The sequence below is a fragment of the Arachis ipaensis genome, chromosome B3 (assembly GCF_059453495.1).
Source record: "Arachis ipaensis isolate K30076 ecotype BB chromosome B3, ASM5945349v1, whole genome shotgun sequence".
Lineage (NCBI taxonomy): Eukaryota > Viridiplantae > Streptophyta > Magnoliopsida > Fabales > Fabaceae > Arachis > Arachis ipaensis.
The window spans coordinates 2848894-2873950 of record NC_142438.1 but is presented as its reverse complement, the minus strand read 5'-3'; the positions used below and the strand labels follow the sequence as shown (position 1 = coordinate 2873950).

The following is a 25057-nucleotide window of genomic DNA, read 5'->3' as shown; positions in this document are numbered from 1 at the left end:
TATTTGATAATTTTTATTTAAAATAGATCATAGTAAACTAAATATTGTTTGGATTACATTATTCAAAATTAATTTTAGATGGAAAATTACAGAAAAAGACATTAATTTAAATAATTATTTTATGTTATCTTATAATTTTATTTTAAATATTTAAATAAATTTTAATATTTTTCAGTACTCTCAGTATTTTTTAGTATTCTAATAGGATTAATAGAATCATAATACAAAATAAAAAAATATTCCATACAAAAAAATAATAATAACGTAAAAAAACTCATATAAAAAAATCAGAAGTTTTATAAAAAATAATAATATATATGAGAGAGTATTAGAAAAAAATATTATAAAAAAAATAACATATGAATATAAAGGACATAATTGGTACATAGAATATAAAGTTTAATCCAACGTGAAAAGATCAACGAAAAAGCTAGAATTTTTAGCTTTTGGTAAACGTGGGTTGAAAACAGAAATCACTTCTACATTTACAGGATATAAAATGAAGCGTTCAAGGAACTCAAACGGACTTCTCTCTTCTCGAACGCAAATCCAAACACACCCTAAATTAATTCGAATCCGGTCACTATTTGAACCGTCAAAGCATCAGACCCGACAGAAACTGGGTAGATCCGCCCAGGTTTTAGCAAAAGCTGGTTTATATAACCCGGAGCCACACTATTTGAATGTTTAAAATTTAAAAAGAAAAAAGAAATTGAAGCGATCAGCGGGTCTCTTCTCTGGACGAGTCTCTTTCTCATCACACTCTCACTCAAGCTCAACCTCTCTCACCTCTCTCACGGCTGCTGTTGTCGCACTCACTCACTCGGCTGGTAACCTCTGTCTCTTCTTGCTTCGGCCGCTAGTTGGTCAGATTCCTTCACCGTCTGTTGGTCCCTGGGCAGGTGAGTTCCAACAAATTGCCCTGTTCTTTCTTTCTCAATTTCATTGCTTTAAATCATCACTACACCTTTAATTTGTTGCTGAAAATATAACTGAGCTGAAAATCATCACTGGTGGTTGAATTTGTAGCTTTCTTGCTGAAATAATACTTAGCTAAATTTTTTGTTGCCATAGTTGAATTTGTTGTTTAGAATTATCAACGAGCTGAATTTCTTGCTAAACATATCACTGAGCTAATTTTTCTTTCGCAGGAAAACATCACTGAGTTGAATTTGTTGATATCTTGCTTAGATAATCACTTAGCTAATCATATTTGGAGCTAAAGTTTTTGTTGCTGTAAATTATTATAAATAAATTTGTTGATGAAAATTATCAATGAGCTGAATTTGTTGTTATAAGAATAGATTTAATTTTTAATATTGATTTATTTGATTCTTACATAGGCAGTATTGATTTGGTATAATTAGTTGAATTTAGTTTTAGTTAGTTTGTTTTGTTAATCATTAACTTATATTGGTTTATTTTTTCTGTTTGTGTGTTTTTCTTTTTTTTTGCTATTTAGTTCTACTTTATGTAACTTCGGATCTTGCAAAATTAATTTTCCAATGGTCCTAGTTCCATGAATGGCTGAATAATATCATGAAAATGTATCTAACATGATGAGAGAAACTTGAATGATAACAGCAAACTATAATAATGTAATCCAAAGACGAAATGCATCTTATATTTGGGTTTGGAGGATACATGCACTGATGCCCCATAGACAGAGTCACCCTATTACTAAATAATTTAAGCTTGTCATATATTGTGCAGGTGGTGTTTTGTGGTTCCAGAATTTAATAGAGCTCTCTCAAGGTTATTCAGGGTTCATATTTTCGATTTTGATTGCCGGTCTGCACTACATTAATGTTCAGGAATGAATTCTTTGATTCATATCCATAACCATAGACTAATATTATGATTATCTTCTGTTGTTTCACCGTTGTCTCCTTGCCTATTGAAGTAGCCATTCACAAAACTTGAAGCAGAATTTTTTTCAACTTTCTTGTTTTAAATTAACAAGAATAGATTTTTGCGAATTTTGAAAATTGATGACAAACTTTAACGTTGATATTGGAGATTTCTTTTTGTTATTTGACTTTTGGGTTTGTATTTGGATGAGATTATATCATTTTGAGAAAAAACCCTAAACGCCTATGAAAATTAATTCAAAAGACAATGACACTCTTAACAAAAAAACTCTTTTAGGCCCCTTATATTTACTTCTATAAGACTGATTAGCCTTTATGTTAATATTTTCTCTCTATTTACATAGTAAACCTACATAGCATGTTAAACGGTTGATTTATTCATTAAAAATCAATTAGGATTAACAAATTATTTTTTGTTGGGAATCTCGTTTTTTTTTTAATGATAATTGTTAATGTTGTTTAGTTTTTAGTGTTATTTTTTTATTACCTTTTCCAAATATATTAGTAATTTTTAAATTATTTTTACTTATAAAAATTAAATAGAGGATATATTAGTGATTAATGTGTCACATAAGTATGTTTTGAAAAGAGATTATTGATAGAAAGGCTAACCAATCTCGCAAAATTAAATAACAAGGGTAACAAGGGTGGAAAGGGTTTTTTTTTTTTTTTTCAGTAATCTCATAGTCCATCGAAAAAATTATCAAAGGTTGGGTTGGATATTCCTCTAACGTTTTCGTTGACGTAATACTTTTAATGTAGATGACATTTTAATATTTATATTAAATTATAATATATTTTAGTATATATATTTATTTATATTTTATTTATTATTTTATTATAAACTATTATTTCACTTAAGAGACACTTGAATCAATTGAATAAGTAAATCAGTAATTAGAACATATCAATTTTCAAAACCTTGTACTAAAAATTAAATATATACATTTTTTTGAAAAAAAAATATGGTATAAAATATAAGTTTTTAAAATTTTGTCTTACTCTTATCAATTATTTTTTAAACATATATATATCATTTCTCTAAAAAGTAAAAACTATTTTATGAGAATACAATGAATACGTATTATTACTTACATTATTCATTTAAAAAAGCTAAAAAATATTTATGGGTTCGAGCTTAATACTTAATAGTCATCTGACTCATTTATGTAAGATTCGATAAATAATAATTCTAAAAACAAAATTCAACAAATATAAATTATAAACACATTTTCCCTCCAAAAAAATCGTTTGGACCCGTTTTGCAAGCATAATATTAAAAAGATATAAAAAGGCCATCAAAGATTGAAATAAAATTTGAAAGAGCATGCTTCTTCACTTTGCCACTTATTTCATTCAAATTCTCCTCTCTGCTAAGCACAAACCCTATCAACCTTAACCTGCAGTTAACAAAGACCAACGATGGACGTCAACGACCCTTTGGATTTCGAGTTAGAGGATGAATTTCTCAAACCCCCGCCCAAAGTTAGCAATAAAAGGTACCCCTTTTCCCTCTTCAAAGTTTTTATTTTTAACTTTTCATTTTTGTGGTTACGGGGGATTTTAGGGTTTAATAGTTTTTATTATCTAACTTCAAAAACCAAGTACATGATTTGATTTGGTTTACTTAGGGTTGGGTCGGTAAATGTTGCTTACTACTAACTTATGGAAAATTTTGAGTCTGGATTAGGAGGAAGAAGGTTATTGGGTTGGATGATCTTCTTACTGATCATTTAAGAGAACAGGAAAAGCTCAAAGAAGAACAAAATGAGCAGGAAAAGCCAAAGACGAAAAAGGCTAAGAAGGATGCAAGTTCCTATGATGATGATGAAGATCCCAGGGAAGCTTACTTGACAAAACTTGTTGAGAAGTGTGAAAATCAGGCAAAATAGTTTATTCCCCTTGTTCTTATTTTGTTAATGTTATTATTTTGCCTTTATTTCTTCATTATCGATTACTATTTAGATTTTAATGATTTTATTCCACTTGGTGGGAAAAGTCTTGTTATCTTCATTGTTTGTCATTCATTAGCAATCACTTGGATTGTTCTGTGCAGTTGAAAGATTTTGGTGAAGAAGAAGATATTCCTCTCTGGGGAGTGAAAGTCTTTGGAGATAAGGTTATTATACTAACTCAATTCTCTGATATCATCTATCATCTATGTATGGCTTGCTGTTGGTTTTAAGCTTGGATGTATGAGAATAGGGATGTTTCTTTTCATGAGATGCAGAAAGCCTTTCCACCGCTGGAATTTCCTGAGCTTGGAAGCTGCAAACTTCTGCAGTCATTTTTGAACAGTGAGCTGAATTCTGTGGTGGAATTGGCAGCCGAAAAAGGTTGCTATGCCATTTTGTTTGTTCAGGCAGTATTTTTGGCAACTCATAGGCCATTTCCTTTTAGAATTGCAAAATACCAAGTAGTGCCTGATTTAAGTCAGGATGCTGCGTTGTTTCAGGTGATAACTTTCTTGAAGGATTGCTCATCAATGGTTGGCTTCCAAAATTAGCATTCCTCTGTGGTCATATAGAAAAACCAGTAGCCATTTGGTCCTTCAACACAAGTGAGTGAAAGTTTAGTCTCATGTTATGTTGTTACCAGCTTTAAGCATAGCAGTAATATTGTCACTCATCTATTTTTGTTTTGTTCGTTCAGTGTTATATTCATCAAATGAAGAGCTTCGAAACTCATCCTCTGACTTTTGGTGTGCAGTTCTCTCTTCTAGAAAAGAGGTAAAGACATGTTTGTTATGTTTTCTTTTGGTAATGATAGATGATGGTTGTAGCAGTAACAATTTTGACTGAGCATGTTTCGTTTAAATCTATTTTCAATTGATACTTTAGTATTAAATACAGAATCATTATTTTTAGGTTGATCAATTGCCTGTCGAAATTGGTTGGTTTCCTGAGTACTCAGATTTGAGAACAGCTCTTGACACTCATGGGTTTCTTTTTGAATTTTCATCCAGTGGTGAACCCAAAAATTTAGGTAACTATGTTGAGATATTTGCAGTATTTCAAGTGTAACAACAAAGACATTGCGACATATATTTATTTCCATCCTTCTAAGAAGATCTCTGTCTCTGTCTCCTAGATTCTGACACTGGAGAACCACCCCAAAATATTAGAGCCTGGCTCAAATTTGTCACTGCTTGTTGTTTAATACGGTAAGCCACAACAATGTGTCTACTTAGACGATCATGTGAATTGGTTTTATGTTACTTTATTACCTTTGGCACACTTAAAGAATTGGCTTAAAGAATAGAAGGATTAAGTGTTTACTAATGACTTTTGGCGTATCATAGTTTTTTTACCATCACTGATGTCTAATGTACCATAGTGATTTGTTATTAAGTGTTTATTTGAAACTTCAGTATATATTTTGCACATTTAAGGTGTAAATCCTTATTACTCTAAGCTCTTTTATTAATGTGTTTTTGACTGGTGGTGTGTTATGATTCATGATTCAAAAATTAGACAAATGATTTTGGGACTTGATTTATGATTTGACATCCTTGTTTATTGATGTGACAATGTCAACTTACGCCTTTTTATTCTCACTGCAGGAGTAAAAGACCAGTATTTTCTGTTGTAGAAGCTGAAGAACTCATTGAAATTATTATATGTCTATTTCTAGATCGCCAGTTTCAAGGTTTATTAGTGCTTTTGAATGATTGCGTAGAAGCGATTGTCAATTACTTCACAGACCAGGAATGGCATTCAAGTTGTGAGAACATAGCAAAATTCATTGCTTCCAGGTTGTTATAACTTTTTAGTACCAGTAATAATAATTCAGTGTAGTTCTTGAACTATGAACTTAGTAGCTTTACTTATCTACCCAATTGTAGCTTTGTTTAATGCTGGATAATTAAACTTAATAGAGAAGTGATTGTCATCACTGGAAGTTGGACCAAACAATATTATACTCTAAATGTTAATTCTTAGTGCTGAGATATTTATACATTCTGAATTTCTGTATGTGGTAATCATCAATGAAATCAGTTAGCATTAATTAGTGCGAACTGTAAATAAACAAGCTGAAGTGTATTTTAGTGCTTGCCCAGTTACTTCATCTTCGCTTCCTTTCTCTTATTCTAACTGGCTTGGACATGCAGAGTCTCAAAGGATTTGAATTGCATCCAATCTGTTGAGTGCATACCGGTAGCTAGCTCCCGTTGTAAGCAACTTAAGAGTGCCATGGCGTATCAGAACCTACTTTCCTGTTTTGATGGAGTATGTTGCTTCCCCTTTTACCACTCAGTTGTGTTCTGCTTATGCATGTTTCCATGGACTATTACCTGTTTCAATATTTTCCACCAGTTTAATTTCCAAATTATCATATATATGCAATTTTTTTTAATGCATTCTTGGATCATTGGTCAATATCATTGCAAAATCAAAATGCACTCTCATAACTCAACAATTATCACTACAAAATTAATTGCATTCATATCTCAAAAATCTGGGTACAGGCTTGCATCTTAGCTTTTTGAAAGTTAGCTTGATTCAGTTTTTGTGTCAGGCCCACAATGGAGAAGACATCCTGAGATTGCTTAGGGCAATTAACTTCAAAGACAAAAGTTGCGATTTCTTCAAGATGTACATTCACCTAGTTTTGACAGAGAACTGGGTTTTGTCCAACTCATTAATCGAAGACAATCCAGTAATCTATGAAATGTTCTGTCTTTTTCTAAGACAATGCTCTAGCTTGATTTCAGCATCAGACCTACGATCATATGCGTCAAAGGTGAACGAAATGTCTTTCTTATTATCAACCTGTGGTTTGATTGCAGTGCAATCAAATTTAAAGAAATGATTTTGTTATACAGGTTCGTCATAGGGCTGCATATCTTATGCACTTCTCCATCTACAAGTAGTTGGTTTCTGGTATGTATTGTACAGTATACTATTCACTTCATGGATAAACCTGAACACTATAACCAGAGTTGTTCATGTTAAGAGATAAAGACATGAATTTTTTTGGTGTCATTGTTTCTCATAACATTCTTTCTTCTTGTGTAGAGCCTTAAAGGACCATATTTTGAAGGGTAAGAGTTTGCAAGATTAAAGTGGCATGGCTTCAGCAACTTATTTTGACCGAGATTCTTCAGACTCCCGGATATTTTTGCTACTTGTTGGGTGGCATGAATCAATATCTAAGTAGCTGACAATTATGAATTATCTACCTTTTATCCAATTACCTTTTGTTAAATGCCCTGCATTTGTAAAATCCATTGTATATCAATCAAACTCTTTTAACCAAAGCTGCATCTCACGTTGCATTTCTTTGTCTGAGTTGGCAAAAACCAAAGTAAGAAATTATAAGGAAAAATGAAAAATTTAAAAATGGATATCAAATGAGACTGCGCTTTATAATGTTGATTTATAGTGCCGAATGCTACTACATTTTAAAGCAAGGAGTGGAGTGTTTTTTGAAAATTAATTTTCTATTAAAGATAAAAGAAAAATAAAAAACAAAAAATAAATATTTTAAATTCTAAATTTGAATTATTCATATAAAATATATATGTAAATTCAGGTGAAGTCAACTTTACGTGAAGTTGATAACTAAGAGCTTTTAGATGATTTGATTGATTTGACTAAATTTTCATTTAACGGATCTTAACTATTAAATTCACGTGAAGTCGACTGCATTTAAGTTTTTACTAAAATATAATAATAGAGAGATTTATTTAATTAATAAGAAGTACATCACTTTTTATTTAGTGAAGAGTGTTTAAGAATAAACTATTTATAGAAGACTTTTAACAAGGAAAATACAAAACGACTCACGTTAAAAAAATAATAAAAATAGAAAACCTACTGTGGATGTTAATAAAAATAAAAAACCTATATGAGAACATACATTATTACATAAAAAAATGGGTGGTGAGAATAATAACGAGAGAGTGGAAAATAAAAAAACGTGATTGAGGGAGGGTCGGAGCGCTTTGGAGTATTTGAAATTAGGTTCGGTAAACCGTTGGGGTACCAAACCGAACCCTCGTTTCCGTTCTTCTTTTCCCTTTTCCCACATCTTCTCTGTGTCTGAAAAATGGCGAAGAAATCTTCCATTGGAATCGGTACTTTGATGCGTAAGAAGCTTTCTGATATCACTAACAACTCTGACTCTCAACACAATCTACTTCCTCTAGCATTTCCCGCCATCGACGCCGATATCCCTTCCATTCAACAACTCCTCACTGTAACTCAATTAACACTTGTTTCCAATTCTTCTCCCTTCCTTTGTTTAGTTTCTAACTTACTTTGTTCATTGAATGCAGGAAAGAACGCAGTTAATACAACTCATTGCAGAGAAAGAGTATCCTCTCTCATCGTAATTTCAAACTGTTTGTTATTTATTGTTTCCTTGATTGCGAATTGAACAGCGAATTGATAGAATCTAACGGAGCTGAGTTGAGAAGAATGCAAGCCGATATCAAGAAACTCCAACTCCAAAATCGGAACCTTGCTCAGTCTAACAGCTTAATGTTAGCGGTTAGTTCGTTCAGCGTTTCGTTCCTTTCGTTGTTCTTGTCCTGCGATTTGATAATGGTGATTGATGATTCTGTTATGTTAATTTTTGCAGGAGCTTAATTTGGGAAGGGATAAGGTAAGCATTCGCATGAGTTCATCACTGCACTCTTAATTTCAGAAATGCAAATTGTTTTGTTAATTTCGATTCGATGCGTTTCGTTTCAGAGAAAATTATTGCAACATGAGATTTCATGCAGATCTGCTTTAATCAAAGCAAATGCCCTAAAAGCTGGTAGTAACGATGAAGGAAGACGCAAAAGAAGTAGATGTAAATTCTTGGATTTAATTTCTTCATCTAAATTTATTTATATTATTATTATTAGTCTTGTGGATTTTAATTTTAAGCTTTGTTATTATATGAAACCTTGCAGCTATTGGTTCTGACAAGGTTAAAGACAATAATAGGTTAGTTCATTCACTCTTCAACAGGAACATGCCAATTGAACAATTGAGAGAGAGATAAGTTCATAGTTTCTTCTTTTGTTATTTGCAGAAGACGATCGAGGAGACATTCGGCTTTCGTGGAAACACATGAACACGAAGCTTCAGAGAATTTGTTTGAGATAGAGGATACAATAATGTTGCATTCTTGTTCAGCAGGAGAAAGATCAAAGTTAAGAAATGAAGCTCCAAGAAGTTCTTTTGGAAGACCCTTGAGAAGAGCAGCAGAGAAGGTTCAATCTTACAAGGAAGTTCCTTTAAATGCCAAAATGCGAAGACTAGAATGAATGAAACAAATCAAAGTGGTAGAACTCTTAGCTGTGTTCATGTTTATTTGAGTATGTTGTATCTTGTGTTATTTTGTTGTAATCTCGATGCTATTTTTTGTTATTAAATGAGACAAAATTACTCTTTGATGATTATCATGGATTTTGAAAGTTTGATTAAGAATTTATTTAACTCACTTATACATATTAAACCCTACATAAATAGAAAAAATCCCAACTCTTGTCTAAGGTTTGATGTCGATCATTAGTTCTAACTAGTTCAGTGTCATATTATTAATTATTATACAGCTCCTAATCCTAGGCATTTCCCATCACACACTCACACACATTACATAAGTTCATTTTTGGGTTCATTTTTCGTCCTATAAGACTTAAATCCGGGTATGGTTATTAAAGAGGCATAAGATATGCCATTCAACCAAGCCTCCAACCACTTATATTATTATTGTTTTTTTTTTTTGGTCAAGTAGATTAGACAACCCTCAATCTTAGGTATCACAACACACACTCGCGCACCCACACTTTGAGGTTTAATGTAGGACATTAGTTCTTAGTTCATACTAGTCATAATTTTTGGCTGAATGTTGGGTTGAATCGGGCAAAAAAAGTTCTCTTTGTTTTTGGTAAGTGTAAGGGGCACTAGGCCCAAAAAAGGTTATCTTAAAGAGTATCCATTGGACCTCAGCACTCAAAGCCCATTCAGTTCTAATGACATGGTCAAAACAAAACATGACCATGACCAAAAAGAGAAACCATGAATAACCAAAGCCAATGTTACTAAACATGGACACAATTCATGACAAAAAGAAATAAATAAACATGGACACAATTGTAAAAGTCAAAAGAAACTCAAAATTAAAAATTGAATTTAATAGCACAACGTTAAATCAAGCCACTAGGCATATTGTTAGGATTTTGCTGTGTTTTGTGTAAGATTATAAATTCAAATCACTACTCATATATTATACTACAAGTAAAAGTGTTTAATTTCTCACAATATAAATTATGTTGAATATCTTATACATGCTAATATGTGATTAAACAATACTAATTAATAAACTACTATTTTGCACGAATAATACATCAAAATTAATATCCTAAAAATCAAAGAAGATAACCGGAGAAATGATTTAGAGATTTAAAGGGTCATAAAGGCATGTGAACTTTTTCTTGACAAGTGATTTGTGACCAAATGAGGATTGTGCAGCCATGTGAATTGAGACTCATAGTCAATGCCACAATTCTTCCGTGCTGTGTGCTAGTAGGCATCATCCATGTTCTTTCATGGTCCAATAAACCTTTATGAACAAAGAAACCGTGTGGGTCCTCATCTCTTTCTAATATTAATTTGTTTTCTTTTCCATTTTTATATGCATAATAACATTAAAAAAAAAAAAAAAAACTTTAGGTGCTTGTTTTGATGATGATGTGTATTCCATTTATTATTGGTTTAATTATTCTGTTGGTCCCTATAGTTTCGTAAAATTTTTAATTAGGTCCTTATACTTTTTTTCTTTTTAATTGGATTTTTATACTAATTTTTTTTCAATTAAGTCCCTCTTAGTAGTACTTGGCTTAATTTTATAGGAATCCAACTAAAAAAAAGAATTGGTATAGACACCTAAATAAAAGAAAAAAAAAAGTGTAGAAACCCAATTAAAAAAAATTGGTGCAAGACTCAATTAAAAAAAAAAAGTATAGGAACCTAATTGAAAATTTTGCAAAACTATATGACCAACAGAATAATTAAACATTTATTATTTTACTAATACACTACTAACCCGGGAACCAAAACCACACACATTTCTCTTGGCACTTACCCTCATTGTGATGGATTACTCTATCTATAATAATATTAATAATCACATTTCACCTGGAATAAGACAAAGTTTAAGGATTTTAGAAGGGAAATAATTAAATTAAAGTACAAATTTATTTAAATTTTCAATGTTTTTAATATATTGTTTTTTAGCTTTTTAATATTCTAAAAATTATTTGTTTTGAAAGAATATAAAATGGTAACCCTTCAAATTCATATTTCTAGACATCTATCCTTTAAACTTTCAAATAAAAAAATTTCATTGCGTTTTTTATATTCAAATAATTTAGAAAGATAAAATCATTACTCCTTACTAAATTTTTTATTTAAACAAATGTTCATTTCAAAAAAAATTATGTCGTCATAAATAAATATGTAGTTAAAAAATTAGATAATATTAATTAATTATTTACGAAATAAATAAGACAAAAAATGCATAAAATATAGAAAAAAGTAAACTAAAAAATGTATATAATTAATTTTAAACATTTATTTAAAATTGGAGATGAAAGTAGTAATATGGACATCTAGTACTAGTAATGGTGAAGTGTGAAAGAGTGAAAATGGAGCCCACAGATCAGAATGCAGAAAAAAACATGCTCTTGTTTTTTCCGGATTTTGGATTTTGTTATTTTTTTTAACAAATAATATTAGGCCACGTGGCACTATCTAACGACCAATCTATGATGCTCACATGCAACGATCTGGTCGGAATAAACGACAAAACAAGGCGTCGTTTTATTACCCTTCCAGACCCAAAAGCCATGTGAATTCAATTTTTATATTTTTTGAAAATTCACAAGGTAGTTTCACAAGCTACGCATGTGATGTAGGTTAGTTGCACTATGATCTTGTGCTAAGATTTTAATTTAATTTTCTTAATCTTTTTTCAGATTATGTTACATTATAAGCCATTGTCTTTATCCAACAATATATTACGAAAGGAATTAGTTAAATGAATCATCACATTCACAAGTTAATTATCCTTTGCTGACTACAAAACATAATTTAATATTGAATCTTGTTAGCTAGTCATAAAACTCTTCCACTGACTATAATTTAAAATTTGACAATGTTATGTATACACTAAAATCAACTAACAGTATAAAAAAATGGGAAAAGTTGTGTTAATTTTGCGACAGTACAATCTTATGCTTTGTCGCATCTTTATGCATGATTATAAGGTTTGTAATTGGTTTGTGACATCCAACATACATGAATTAGATCCACACAGTTGATCTCATCTAGTGAAAAAAAAAAAAGACTTTGTTAAGAGTTTTTTTTTAAAAAAAAAAAAAAAAACTCAACATAATAAAGTGGAGCAACTAATTAGGAAATCTGAAATAACTAGTCAAACACTAAATATGAATCTGTAATACAATTATCGCTGATATTGCTATTAAGAACTAGAAGGAACAAAATCAACCCAATTTTTGTAACTCCTAATTTAACTTATTGATAATTTTTCCATGTCTGCTTTTTTTATTCCTGACAATTTTAATATTTTTTTTTAACCACGTATTTCAAATAATAGCAAAAAAGTTAATCAATTACCTATTACGTTATGAATTGCTGAATTGTTTTTGGAATAAATTTTGTTAAGAATATTAAGAGAGATATCTATAAACAAAAAATAATAGGTAATACATGTTAATTACATATATCTCTATTTAAAAAAAAAATCTTTAAATTATGAATATTTCAATATTAAAATCCTTAAATTCATTCAGACAGCATTATATACTAAAAGATTTAGTTAAGAAGAAATCAAATCACAAACATGCATGGGGATGGTCATGGTTGAAGTCATAATCCTAGTTAAGGGTTGCTTACAAGAGAGAGTTTATCTATGTCATAACAATTCCTCTATTCTATATTTCATGCATGATTCAAAGTATAAAAATATATAATAACTGAATCAATTTAAGTATTAAAATTTAGTTAATCGGGCCCCAACTTTTTTTTTTTTTTTTGTGTTAACGACTGCTTGGGATTCCAAAAATCTACAAAACATGATATGATTGGTGATGGAATTGACGACCCACCTAAAGACTTTAATCAAAAGAAAAAAGTAGCTCCCTCTATAGCTAAGTGAAATTAAACTATATATTTAATAATCTTAATTAAATAAAATTGTATCTATTCTTAATTTTACTTTTGAGTGAATGGAACCCACACGGTTTAAACAAAGTTGTCATCCATAATTCTCTATTAGCCGTTAATTTAAGACCCCACTTATGATGGACTAAACACACTCCAATTTGTTCGTAAATGTTATTATGTGTGTTAATCTAAGTTCTAATTACATGTTAATCAAAAGGTATATATATTCCATTCTTGATGTTACCTAAAGCTTAGGTAAATTTTAGTTGTTCTTGTGTTTGATTTGATTTGAGGGTTACACACAATAATTCATTTACTCTCTTAATTAAGAAAATACAACTTGATTTAATTTGTTGATGGCATCTCTCACATGCATGCAGACCAAAATTGGTCATATTCAAACGCTGCATTTAATTTGATTATAATTTGATAATTGATATGTTTACGTGCATGAAAGTAACGTATAGCCTTTTTTAATTTATCAAATTGAAAGCTTTTGTAGTAGACACCCACTTCTTATTTCATTATTAATTTGTTTATTATTATTATTATTATTATTATTATTATTATTATTATGAGGGATGCTAGGGGGTCAGCAACTTTTATGATTGGTAGTTATCAAATAGCCATCTATCAATGATGATTTAATGGTGTGAGATTGATGTGAGATTTCATCCAATGACTCACCTTTTTTTGCTGGTTACATGCTGGCCAAAATTCAACAAAACTGCTGCTCCTAGACTTTTCCGTTTCTTTAATGTAAATAAAAAATAGATTTACATATATGCTATCGTTGAGATTTTAGACAACATAATGATCAATATCCTACACTGCTTCACATAATTTTACCATTAATTACATTTCTTTTTTATTTAACCTTGAAAATGTACACGCTACAAATATTACATAGATTTAAATAAATTTATATTTATTTTGGGTTTTGGTTTCTGTAAATTTTTATTTTAATTTTGCTTCAATAAAATTAAAAAGTTTTTTATTTTAATATCTACTATTAATTTATTTCGTTAACTGCGCTAACCTGATATGTTAATGATAAAGTGGAAAATTGAAATATTAATGTAATAAGACGTAAGGGTAAGCACAGGTAGTGGGTACTCGATTATCCGTTCGAACCCAAATCAAATTAATTAAATTGGTTTTGAAACTAACGGGTAATCGGGTCCAACCTGAATCAAACTGATTGCTTTTGTTAGTGATTGGTTCGGATATCAGTTTTGGGGGTGCGGAACCCGAACCAACCCGCGAACCCGATCATATATTAATTAAATAAAAAAATAAAAAATATATATGGCTTTTTTTATTTGACAATGATTATTCATTATTAATATGTTTTGATTTTAATGAGTTTAATTTTTAATGTATTTGGTGTTTAACATGTTTGGATTATTTTTATTGATGTCACATGTTTATTATACTTGTTGAATTTTTTAGATAAAAATTTGGTTTTTTTTTTTATGAATTTCAAAATCATCGGGTATCAAATTATCCAAATCGAACCAATTCGTTCTTAATTGGTTTGGTTTGGTTTGGGTACATGTATAAAAAAATGCAAATCCGAATCAAACCGAATCAATTACATTTTAATCGGTTCGATTCTAATTTTACCATAAACCCAAATCAAACCGATTCGTGCTCACCCCTAATAAGACGTGTCGTATCATATCACTAAAATTAAAACCTTTTGCATTTTATTAGACCAAAACTTTAAAAAAAAAAAAAATAATAGCAGTGACTAAAATAAAAACTTTTTAAATTTTGTTGGATCAAAATCCATAAAAAAAATTAGAGAGGTCAAACTAATTACAAACATGTATTTTATAGAAACAAAAAACTGATTTAATTAACTCTATTTTCTACTATATAAAATTGATTTTAATTAAGACTTGCAATAAGTTTCTCTATATAGAAATAGATATTGCTTTTCTGTTTTGGTGTATATTCTTGTTGTGTGTAAAAGATTGAAATTAAAGCATAGTAGTCAAAAGGGGTAGAATATGGCATTATATTCCGCGACAACAATAATAATGTAATTAACTTTGGGATCACTTTGAATTTGAGCTAAGCAGAATGATTCTATCGCCTATTATTGGTGGCAACTAATTAACCACTTAACTTTCATAAGTATCATTAATTATTTCTATTTCCCTTACTTTTGGTATTGTTAACAGTTAATTAACACAAGACACAAGTTGATTATAAAAGCAAATGTTCCCCTTATTACTTGTTACTCTGAAACCTTAAATCTAGCAAGGACATGCATAAATCCCAATCTCATTTCTCATAACAAAACAACTATTAATATAACCTCAAAGTCAAAACTTTCAACTTATTATTATTATTATTATTATTATTATTATTATTATTTGGTGACTGATTTCAACTTATCATTAGCTCAAGTTCACATATTTAAGAAGATATATATAACCCAAAAAAAATGTAAAAAAATCAATTGGTAGAAATTAAAGGAATGATGTCTACTAAACATTTATAAAGTGTTAATTATTTGTTTAGGGTGAACCCAATTTAGGGTGAAAAATATGTTAGGTGTGTAGTGTACTCATCATGGCCCCTACCAACACTTTATCACTTTTATGTATCAAGGTAACACAGAAAAGGACTTTTTTTTTTTAATTACTTTTTTTATATATCATTCATTGACACCTTCTTAGATATTGAGTTCGTGAATAAGATTTAATAAATAAAAAAAATAGACAAATAGTTTTTTAGTATTTTTTTAAGGCTCATTTTTTTCGATATGGCAGCAGCGTGTGTGTTGTGCGTGGATGTAAAGAACATAGGTGCTAGACATGGATGTGGGACAGTTTGTTTTGAAACAGTAAAAAGAAAAATCGGACTATCCGATTTTTTTGTTAAAAAAAAATTGTCTTCTAATTGGACAGTCCGAGTTGTGTAGGAGAGAGAATTTGAATTTTGGCTAAACTAATCGAACCGTCTGATTTGTACATTCTAAATTTTTTTAATTATTTAAATACAAATCGGAGGGTCCGATTTTTGTATAAAAAAAATCGGATTGTCCAGTTTTTGTTCCTGACATCACAGTTGCATAAAATACCCATACATTTCATAACTGTGTCCTACACCATTTTTCTCTCCATATCTATAAAAAAATGTGTTTTTTTTAAATATTATTCAAATAATATATATACATCACAAAGATATATATATAGATCCTGTGTACAGTGACCTTGCACCTACTACTACTGCCGCCACCACTCATCAATAATATGATCTACCAAAAAACTAATTATTGTTTCTTAATTCTTAATATAATATTCTGAGAAAATTAATATCAATAATCAAGAACTATTATAATTCATTTTGTCATCATTACTATCTCGAAGCACAATGCTTCTTTTCTAGTAAGCTCTAATAACCCTTAAATAAATGTCACATCTAACTAATTAGTTGTTGTTTTTTTTTCCCTCGTGTCCAAGCCTTTTCATAAAAAATTCTAAATTATTGAATCCCTCTAATAATCAACACTTCCCTACTTACATAAGGCAAAGATTAATTATGAATTATAAGGTGTTTAATTAATATAGACTATATAGTATGAATCACTACAAGAAAATAGAGTTATTTTGACACTTTATTTTTTAACACCATAATTAAATGTCAAAATTAATATATATTTTTGACAAATATCACAAATGTTAAATTTTCTATGTTTTCTTGATGAATAATTTGACCATAGAAAATTACTCTTCAATTTTGACACTCATTTGTTTTCAATTTACTCCACTATTTTTCTTCTTCTTTGGCTCTGTTAATTTTGACATCACACTGCTCTCAGTTTAAGATTATACTACTCATTCTTTATTTTCAAAATCTCAATTTATTCTTTAGTTTCAAGATCTCATCTCATTCTTTGTTAAAATTTTTTGTTGAGAATATTTTATAGTTAATAAGTGTCAAAATAAATAATATTTTTGACAATTAATAAGTATCACAGAAATATGTTCTCAAAATTTTCTAATAAATTATTTTTGACAGCCAATATTTATCAAAATAAAATTTAAATTTTTTTCACAATCACTTATATGTTAAAAATACTATTTTTGACAAAACTTTTATTAACATATTTTCATAGTTAAAATAGTGTCAAAATTTGTTTTTTTGACAAATTTTAATTTTCTATTACACATTATAACCCTCAAAAATAATCTATATTGTTGTAGTGAATATTTTGGATACTACTCTTTTAGAAAGAATATGTTACTAATTTTTTAAGTGTTTCAATATTAGGATTAAAAAAAAATTACAATCATCGTCACATGTTATATTACATTTAGAATTCACCTTTACTCATGCTTTTGAAACATTCTTAATTAATTCAAATCAAGTAAAATATAATGTACATACTCTAATTAAATGGGATAATTATATTGATATCATTGCATATATAGTCTTGACTTTTAGATTTTACAATTAACTTTTAAAACATTAATCATCGTAACAAATCCGGCGTGGAATGTACGAATTATAAGCAATACAGTGTAGTTTTGAAGGATTCAATCAAAAGAATCTAATAAAACTCAACTTTATTTTATTCCCCGAAGAAAACAAATTAATTAATTTTGATGGATATGGAGTAAATGTCACTCCTAAGACAGATGCCAAAATCAATGTGGCTCTCACGTGTTTCTGTCTTTCTAATGAATTTCTTTATTTGACTTTATCATATACATAAAATAAAATTTCATATTTAATTAGTATTACACATGTGTTATAATAAGACACATTTATTTTTAAGAGCGTATATTGTTATTCCTAAATTAAAAATTATACTCCTAATATAATGATATTATTTCAATATATAGTATATTTATAATAAAATTTTGTCGAATTAAGAGAATGACATTATCATTATTTTAGAATATATAACCACTACAAAAATACAACCATAATATAATGTAGGGGAGCTAGGGGACCCTTGATTGGTATTTTTTTTTTTTTTTTCTTATTGATTGGCTTGATATTTGGATGCATATTTTGGGATACCTTTGTAGGCATGTTAAGGGTTCAAAGTAATTAACTCTCATCAATTAGATTAGAATTTTGCACTCCATTTCTCCAACCGGATCATATTATGTGCTCAACCCAAGAAAGAACCACAAATACGATAATGTAGGACCCATTATTAAAGATGAATTATTGGTCCCACAACCCACCAAGTTTAGATATTGTAAATCTAATAATATTGATGATGATTTTATATATAATTAATTAACCTATTAAAATGTTGATAATAACGTATTATAGAGAGGCAACTATTTATGTTAAATAGTTTAATTTCCGTTTCTTTTTTCCCCTACAATATTCTAGGAGATCAAATAGATGGGTCTCAAATCTCAATAGTTTGTTTAAGGGAGCAATATTTGTCTTATGAAAAAGTCTAAGAAATTAATTAGGGTGTAATCAATTTGGAGTCAATTAGTTAAAAATTAGTTTTTGTTTTTAATTTTAAAATTCGAAAATTAGAATAATAAAAGTTTTTTTTTTTATAATGAACTTATTTTTTAATTAATTGACTCCATATAATAAGTCTTTACAAATAAGTTAAAATATAATATTACATATAGGATACTAATTAATGAAGGACTACCAAATATCAAACGAATTACTTTTTTTCCATTGACTGATTAAATAATAATAATAATAATAATAATAATAATAATAATAATAATAATAATAATAATAATAATAATATGTTATGTCTTTTCTATTAGTGGAATGGCATATTTTTCTAGTTCTTTTCTATTTTCCTTTTCTAGAAGAACAACGTATTTGTACCAATAAATGCTCAAATTCTTGGAGTATATATATAGGAAGAGTTTCAAGTGTACCGGAATATAGGTTGTTATTTCAGTTGTTTTAACCGTTGATTTGAATTATAAAAAATATATATAATATATATTAATTGAAATTAACGGTTAAAATAACTGGAACATCGTGTTTCTGATCCTCTTAAAATTTTTCCATATGAATGAGGAATATGAAACTTTATTGGTAATGAGAAATGCTATTTCACTCACACACACACAAAAAAAAGAGACGAATCTAGCATTTTTTGCTATTTTAATTTTAATTTTAATTTTAATTTGTGTAATAAATTAAGTTCATAATACATGCCACACGTTAATTAAGCAAAGGGCATGAATATAATGTAGTGGACGGCACAAAGGCCAAAAGTTCCTAAAATTCTTGAACCCCATAAGAAGACAACATATTAGTGCCATCTCTTTGTACTATTGATATAAAAAAAATTTATATATAAGATAAATTGAATCAAAGAGAGTATACCATTAATAATAAAGAATCCTTGTAGCCACACTATATATTCACTAGTAGTGAATACCAAACTAAATAAATCAAATGCTTAAAAACAAAAACATCATAAGTATGGTTTTCAAGGTCCTTATTGTCTCCATTTTAATGCTTCATTTTGCCGCCACACTTAAGCATGCATAGATAGGTTTGATTAATAATTATTTGAGAAATTATTTATTTATTTATTTATTTATTATGAAACAAAGATTCTAATCAAACATAGATGCGACATAAAGGTGCGGCGCACTATTCACCTCCTTTTTGTGTTTAGCCTTTTTATTATCAATTTGGATTATTATTTAACCATACCCTTTTTATGATTTTATCTTCCTTGAGAGTAAAAAACAATGATGCAAATATTTTTGTCCATTAATTATATATTAAATTAGTAGGTGACCTATATGATAACACATCATGGAATTAACTAATGTATTTACCCTCATCATAAGGTTAACGGCCATTATTCAAAAAAATAAAATAATAATAAAATAAAAAATGACATGAACCGGACACGTGCCCTACTCTAAAGGGTATATATATGTTATAGGAAGAGTTTTAAGTATACTGGAATACCAGTGTTCTAATTATTTTAACCGTTGATCAGAATTATAAAAAATATATATAATATATATTAATTAAAATCAACGGTTAAAATAACTGAAACATCGGTATTTTCGATACACTTAAAATTTTTTCTATATTATAATGTTATAGGAAACATTTCAAGTGTATCGGGAGTACTAGTATTCCAGTTGTTTTAACCGTTAATCTGAATTATAAAAAATATATATAATATATATTAATTGAAATTAACGGTTAAAACAACTGGTGCACCGATACTTCGAGGTGCACTTGAAATGTTTTCAATGTTATAATGTTGATAACTTGATTGGTCTAGATGTGGGTTGCCCTAGGGTGTAGGGTTTTAATTTTTCAGGGGGTTGCCCTAGTGGCTAGCTGAGAATTGATCAAATAAAATAAAATATCATTTGATATTTAATATATATTATAAATTATGATACATTATAAAGTATAGGGTGTGTGAGGGTCCTAAATTAGTCAAATGGAAGGCTCCTTTCCACAGAGCATGACTTTTATTGTATTTCAAAGGGGTCCCCTCACACCTTTTTTTGGGCAAATATTGGTGGGAAAGTTTGGTTACCAGCTCCTTTTTGTGACCAATAAAACAAAAATCTATTGAGGGAATCTATTGACCCCTCAATAGATTGATAGATACTATTATTACCATGCCAATGAGTGAGATATATGTATATATATATATATATAGGCAAAGATTGCAACATGTTATATCTTTTCTTTATTATTTATGGTTGTATTATGAGGCATATGTTAAGCATTTATGCAACATGCAACCCTAATACCCTATTTCTCAAGTCAAATTAAAGTTGATTGTCTTTGACTTTGTTTTAAGGGAAAAAAAAAAGTTGTCATAAGAAAAAACATTTCATGAATTCCTATTTTACTTCACAATTAATATAATGATGCATGTATATATATTCACATCATATAGTGTAAATGTGAGTGAAAGTAATAAAGATATTTATGCATTGATCTAGAAGGGAGAAATATTATGTATAAGTAAAAAAATTACCAATGAGTTTTATTATCTTATGGAAAAAATTACAGATGGAACTAATTTATAAAAGTTTTCACTCTATTTTAATTTTACCCTTGTCCAAATATATATACTCTTAAGTCTTAATATGAGATTATGATAATTAAATTATATCACTTTTTTAGTTTTTATATTACATAAATATTTTATTCCTTTTATTTTGTTTGATAAAACAAAATGACATGCCATGAAGGCAATGTTTCCCTTAAATTTATTTATTTCCTGTAAAAATAAAATATAATAATAAGAATTTGCACATTATTATACGACTTGTGTATTTACCAAAAAGCACTGCAAGAGAAAAAAAAAAGTTTTTATTTGATTATAACAATGATGTGATTAATTATGTGAATTTCATATAGTTTAGAGACTTTAGATTCTATTTGAATGCATTTGAAGAAATATCTAATAATGACAACATCAAAAAATATTAGGGAGGTTGAAATTAAATAAATAAATAAATAAATAAATTTTAATAGCTAAAATAATTATCATAGCTACAATTATTAGCTAATAAAATTTTCGAAGGTTTTGAATTCAGAATAACGAACTAGCTGTGTTACCTAGCCATGTGGAAAACTGATACTTATAAATAAATAAATAAATAAATAAAATTTGATTTGATCAAAAGTTTAGCTTAATGTAGTTGTGGAAAGCCAACATGATTGAATAGAAAAATGAAAAAAAATCAAAGAGACATTCTAATAAAGATGAAAGAAAATGGGAGAATTAAGAGATGACCGGCGAGTGAGTTTTTCAACGATAAAACCATTTTATTTATTTATTATATATATATATTGAAGGTTGAAGCTAGCAAACAAAAAATTCTTCTCTCGAAATTCCGATTAAAGTTAAAAGAATTCTACCTAATATTGAACTTTATTTATATGACTGCAGTTTAATTAAATTATTATTACCAATAATTTAAAACCAATTATTTCAAAGACTAGTCATGCTTCTACACATAGTGTCCACATTGAACCTCTTAAATTGTTGAAATTTTCAACCAAAACAAACACAATATATAGGAAGCTAATTAATTACAAGAGTCTTTTTTCTTAACTAATAATGTATTGAAAAACTTTTTTTTTTTTAAATTTAAAAACTATGTATGTATAACTAAATTAAAACTTTTATTACGAGCGTTAATATAAGCTAATATAAAACTTTTATAACTAATAATATATTAAACTATGGTATTATAACTTTTATTATCAAATATTCTAAAATTTTTATTATATAAAGATACATGCAAATTAAAACCAAAGTGTGGAAATAATGTCATGTAGACCAAGAAATTGGTTATAGAATTTGCAATAATAAAAACAAAGTAACTCTTTGGATTTACTGCAAGATGCACCCCACGTGGGACGAAAATGAAAATAAAGGTAAGATTGCAATGTTTGGCTAAGAATGGTAAATGGATGCAAAATGTGATTTATGACTTTGGTGCCAAACAACAATAATTAATTTCGGTAATGCTAGATAGATAAAAAAAATTAAATTTATCTTATTTATTTAGTATTTATAATTAATAAATATTATATAACACAAGTTTAGACTATTTTAGTTAATTTTTTTTTATTTCTCAAATATTATTGAATTAAGTTTATTAGTGCAATTTATAAATAATATATTTACAATGACATTATTTTTATATTATTTGTTTAAAAAATATTGATATTAAAATAGTATCTATTATAAAAATAATATGTACACCTAATGAAATTGATATACCTATATTTATGTTCGTCACCTGGTAATCTCGGGTTCTCGACGGGTCGGATGATGGTGAAAGGATGGGGGAGCGAAACCTTGGAGTAGTACAGACTGGAGACTAGTGGTGTTGGTGGCGTGACGGACGAGAGAGGGGGTGGTCACCTGCAAGGACACTCCGACGATCAAGTCAGTGTCCGTACGAAATGATAGCCAAATTAGGAAAGGTGATGTGTACCTTGGGGGGAGTGCTGACCTCTTCCCTTATATACTGTGTTGGACGGACCCAAAGATGACCTAGCCCATTGGCCAGGATGCTCGTGAGCTGTCCCTGTCCACGTGGGAGGTGCTGGTCGTCCCGGACTTCGGGTCGAGGCTTCGGGTGTTGCCCCGAGGAAGCCGACCCCGACCGGTTTGTTAGGCGTGGTGTGCCGGTTCACGCAGGTGGTGAAGCCTGACGTCGTCCGGGTCGGGTGCTAGAAACCGACCCGTTGGACTTTCCTTGTGAGGGGTGGCTTGGGCCTGGGTCAAGAGTGGGGACTCAACTCGGTGGCTAGTTGGACTGGACTTGTAGTGGTCCGTAACAATTTATCTTGGGTAAATTTTTGTTTATTAATTAGTGTAAAGCTTTCATTTATATATGATTTTTAACCATATTGAACCATTGGTTTTTATTATTTTATATTGAAAGGTAATAATCACTGTTTTTTTACGGTCACTTTCCTGTATCCTAGAATTGAGTTTCTTGTTCAATAACATGCAAGCAAAGAACAAAGATAGCTAGAAAGTAGAAAAATAGACCTCAAGTGAATATGACTTTGCTCCAATGGTTGAAACCATAACAAAAAAGCACAAATCAATTGGATAAAACTGGTTTCCATGGCCCCCCTTTCTATCATCATTTTGGCTTCTCATACCTACTATAGTTTTTCTTTGTGCACAGTGTTCAGTTTCTTTAAAAAAAAAATTGAATATTTGTGATGGAAAATATTGTTTAAAATTATGTAGTTTTTAAGCTTATTGTTAGTAAATATTTCTGATGTATTTTCTCATACTCAATTAAGAGGTTGCGAGTTCGAGTCTCTTATCTTTTGTATATAAAAAAAAAATTTCTGATGTATTATCAATATAAATATTTTTGAGACTCATTAATTAATTAACCAGAATCTTTATTTCATGTATGCGGTTAACACACATTGAAATAATCAAATTTAAAATATGGTATATGCTTTTAAATTTTTATTGACTGAGTATTATTCAACAATTTGGGAAGTACAAAATTAAAAAAAATTAAAAAAAATTAAAAGAATAAGAAGTTGTTTTGTGTGTGCAACAGTGTCAATGAAGAAGCGATGATTTGTTGACACCCAAAAGAGAATAGTGCTGTAGCAATAGAGAAGAGTTCATCAGATTCACAAATAAAAACTATGTAAATACACTATTACATATAGGATTAGGCCAAGTTTGGCTTCTCACAACTCTTTTTAAACGTGTTTATTACACTTTATAAAATAAATGATAGAAATTTATCTACAGTTATTTTTATGTAAAAATTAATAATTAAAAGTTATTAAATAATAATTTAATTAAAATATTTAATTATTTAATAAATTTTAACTATTAACTTCGTATAAAAATAACTGTATGTAAAATTTTTACTTAAATAAATACTTCATTAAATATCCACAAAAATATGTGTTAATTTATGGTGCATATGGTTAATATTTATACATGAAATATATGATATTTACAAATATGTTCACACTGGAATATGATAACAATAAAATATACCGTCTTAGTATGACTAAATTTTTAGAGTGGCCATTAAAATTTATGTTGTGTATCAATTTGATTTTTAAATTTTTAATTACACTATTGTTACTTTTGAAATTGAGTTCCGAACATTATAGTAATTTTTCGATTAGCAATAACTCAACAAATAGAATAATAATTTAATACTATTTTATCACGTTAGAAATAAAATATTAGTTTATCATTTTATTTGTTGAGTTATTGTTAAGATGAGATTGAAAAATCACTATTAAAGATGATAACACTATCCAAACCCACAAATACTCATCTTGTTGTTTGTCCGCTTGGGACAAGGTGGCAAATTTTTAACGTGTCAGAACATATTTAAGTAATACCCACCTCATTATATATAATATATGTAAAATAATTAATAAAATAATTAATAATGTATTATTTTTAAATTTTTACTTTAATTTATATTATAATGGTTATATAAATTTTAAAAATTAATTTTATTTATTAAATTT

The 25057-nt window shown here is 28.8% G+C and overlaps 2 protein-coding genes across 4 annotated transcripts; both read left to right on the top strand.

Annotated features, from left to right (window-relative positions):
* Positions 1-685: 685 nt before the first annotated feature.
* Positions 686-7131, top strand: LOC107629269 (actin protein 2/3 complex subunit-like protein). 3 transcript variants are annotated; one of them, XM_088508722.1, is made up of 15 exons: positions 686-902; positions 1714-1755; positions 3278-3370; positions 3562-3754; positions 3928-3990; positions 4102-4207; positions 4327-4431; positions 4524-4600; positions 4739-4856; positions 4962-5034; positions 5434-5625; positions 5983-6100; positions 6390-6614; positions 6697-6754; positions 6890-7131. In XM_088508722.1, the coding sequence occupies exons 3-14, from the start codon at positions 3294-3296 to the stop codon at positions 6742-6744; spliced, it is 1395 nt and encodes a 464-aa protein (XP_088364848.1). In that variant the 5' UTR covers positions 686-902; positions 1714-1755; positions 3278-3293; the 3' UTR covers positions 6745-6754; positions 6890-7131. The 3 variants fall into 3 exon arrangements, with proteins under 3 accessions (XP_088364848.1, XP_088364847.1, XP_088364846.1); XM_088508721.1 differs by having other exon boundaries at positions 690-902; positions 6378-6614; XM_088508720.1 differs by lacking the exons at positions 686-902; positions 1714-1755 and having other exon boundaries at positions 3171-3370; positions 6378-6614.
* A 642-nt stretch (positions 7132-7773) lies between these two features.
* On the top strand, positions 7774-9360 carry LOC107629270 (uncharacterized). Its single transcript, XM_016332017.3, has 7 exons — positions 7774-8072; positions 8152-8189; positions 8257-8365; positions 8457-8480; positions 8570-8672; positions 8776-8809; positions 8898-9360. Exons 1-7 carry the CDS (start codon positions 7923-7925, stop codon positions 9130-9132), a joined length of 693 nt encoding a protein of 230 aa, XP_016187503.1. The 5' UTR covers positions 7774-7922; the 3' UTR covers positions 9133-9360.
* Positions 9361-25057: the final 15697 nt, after the last annotated feature.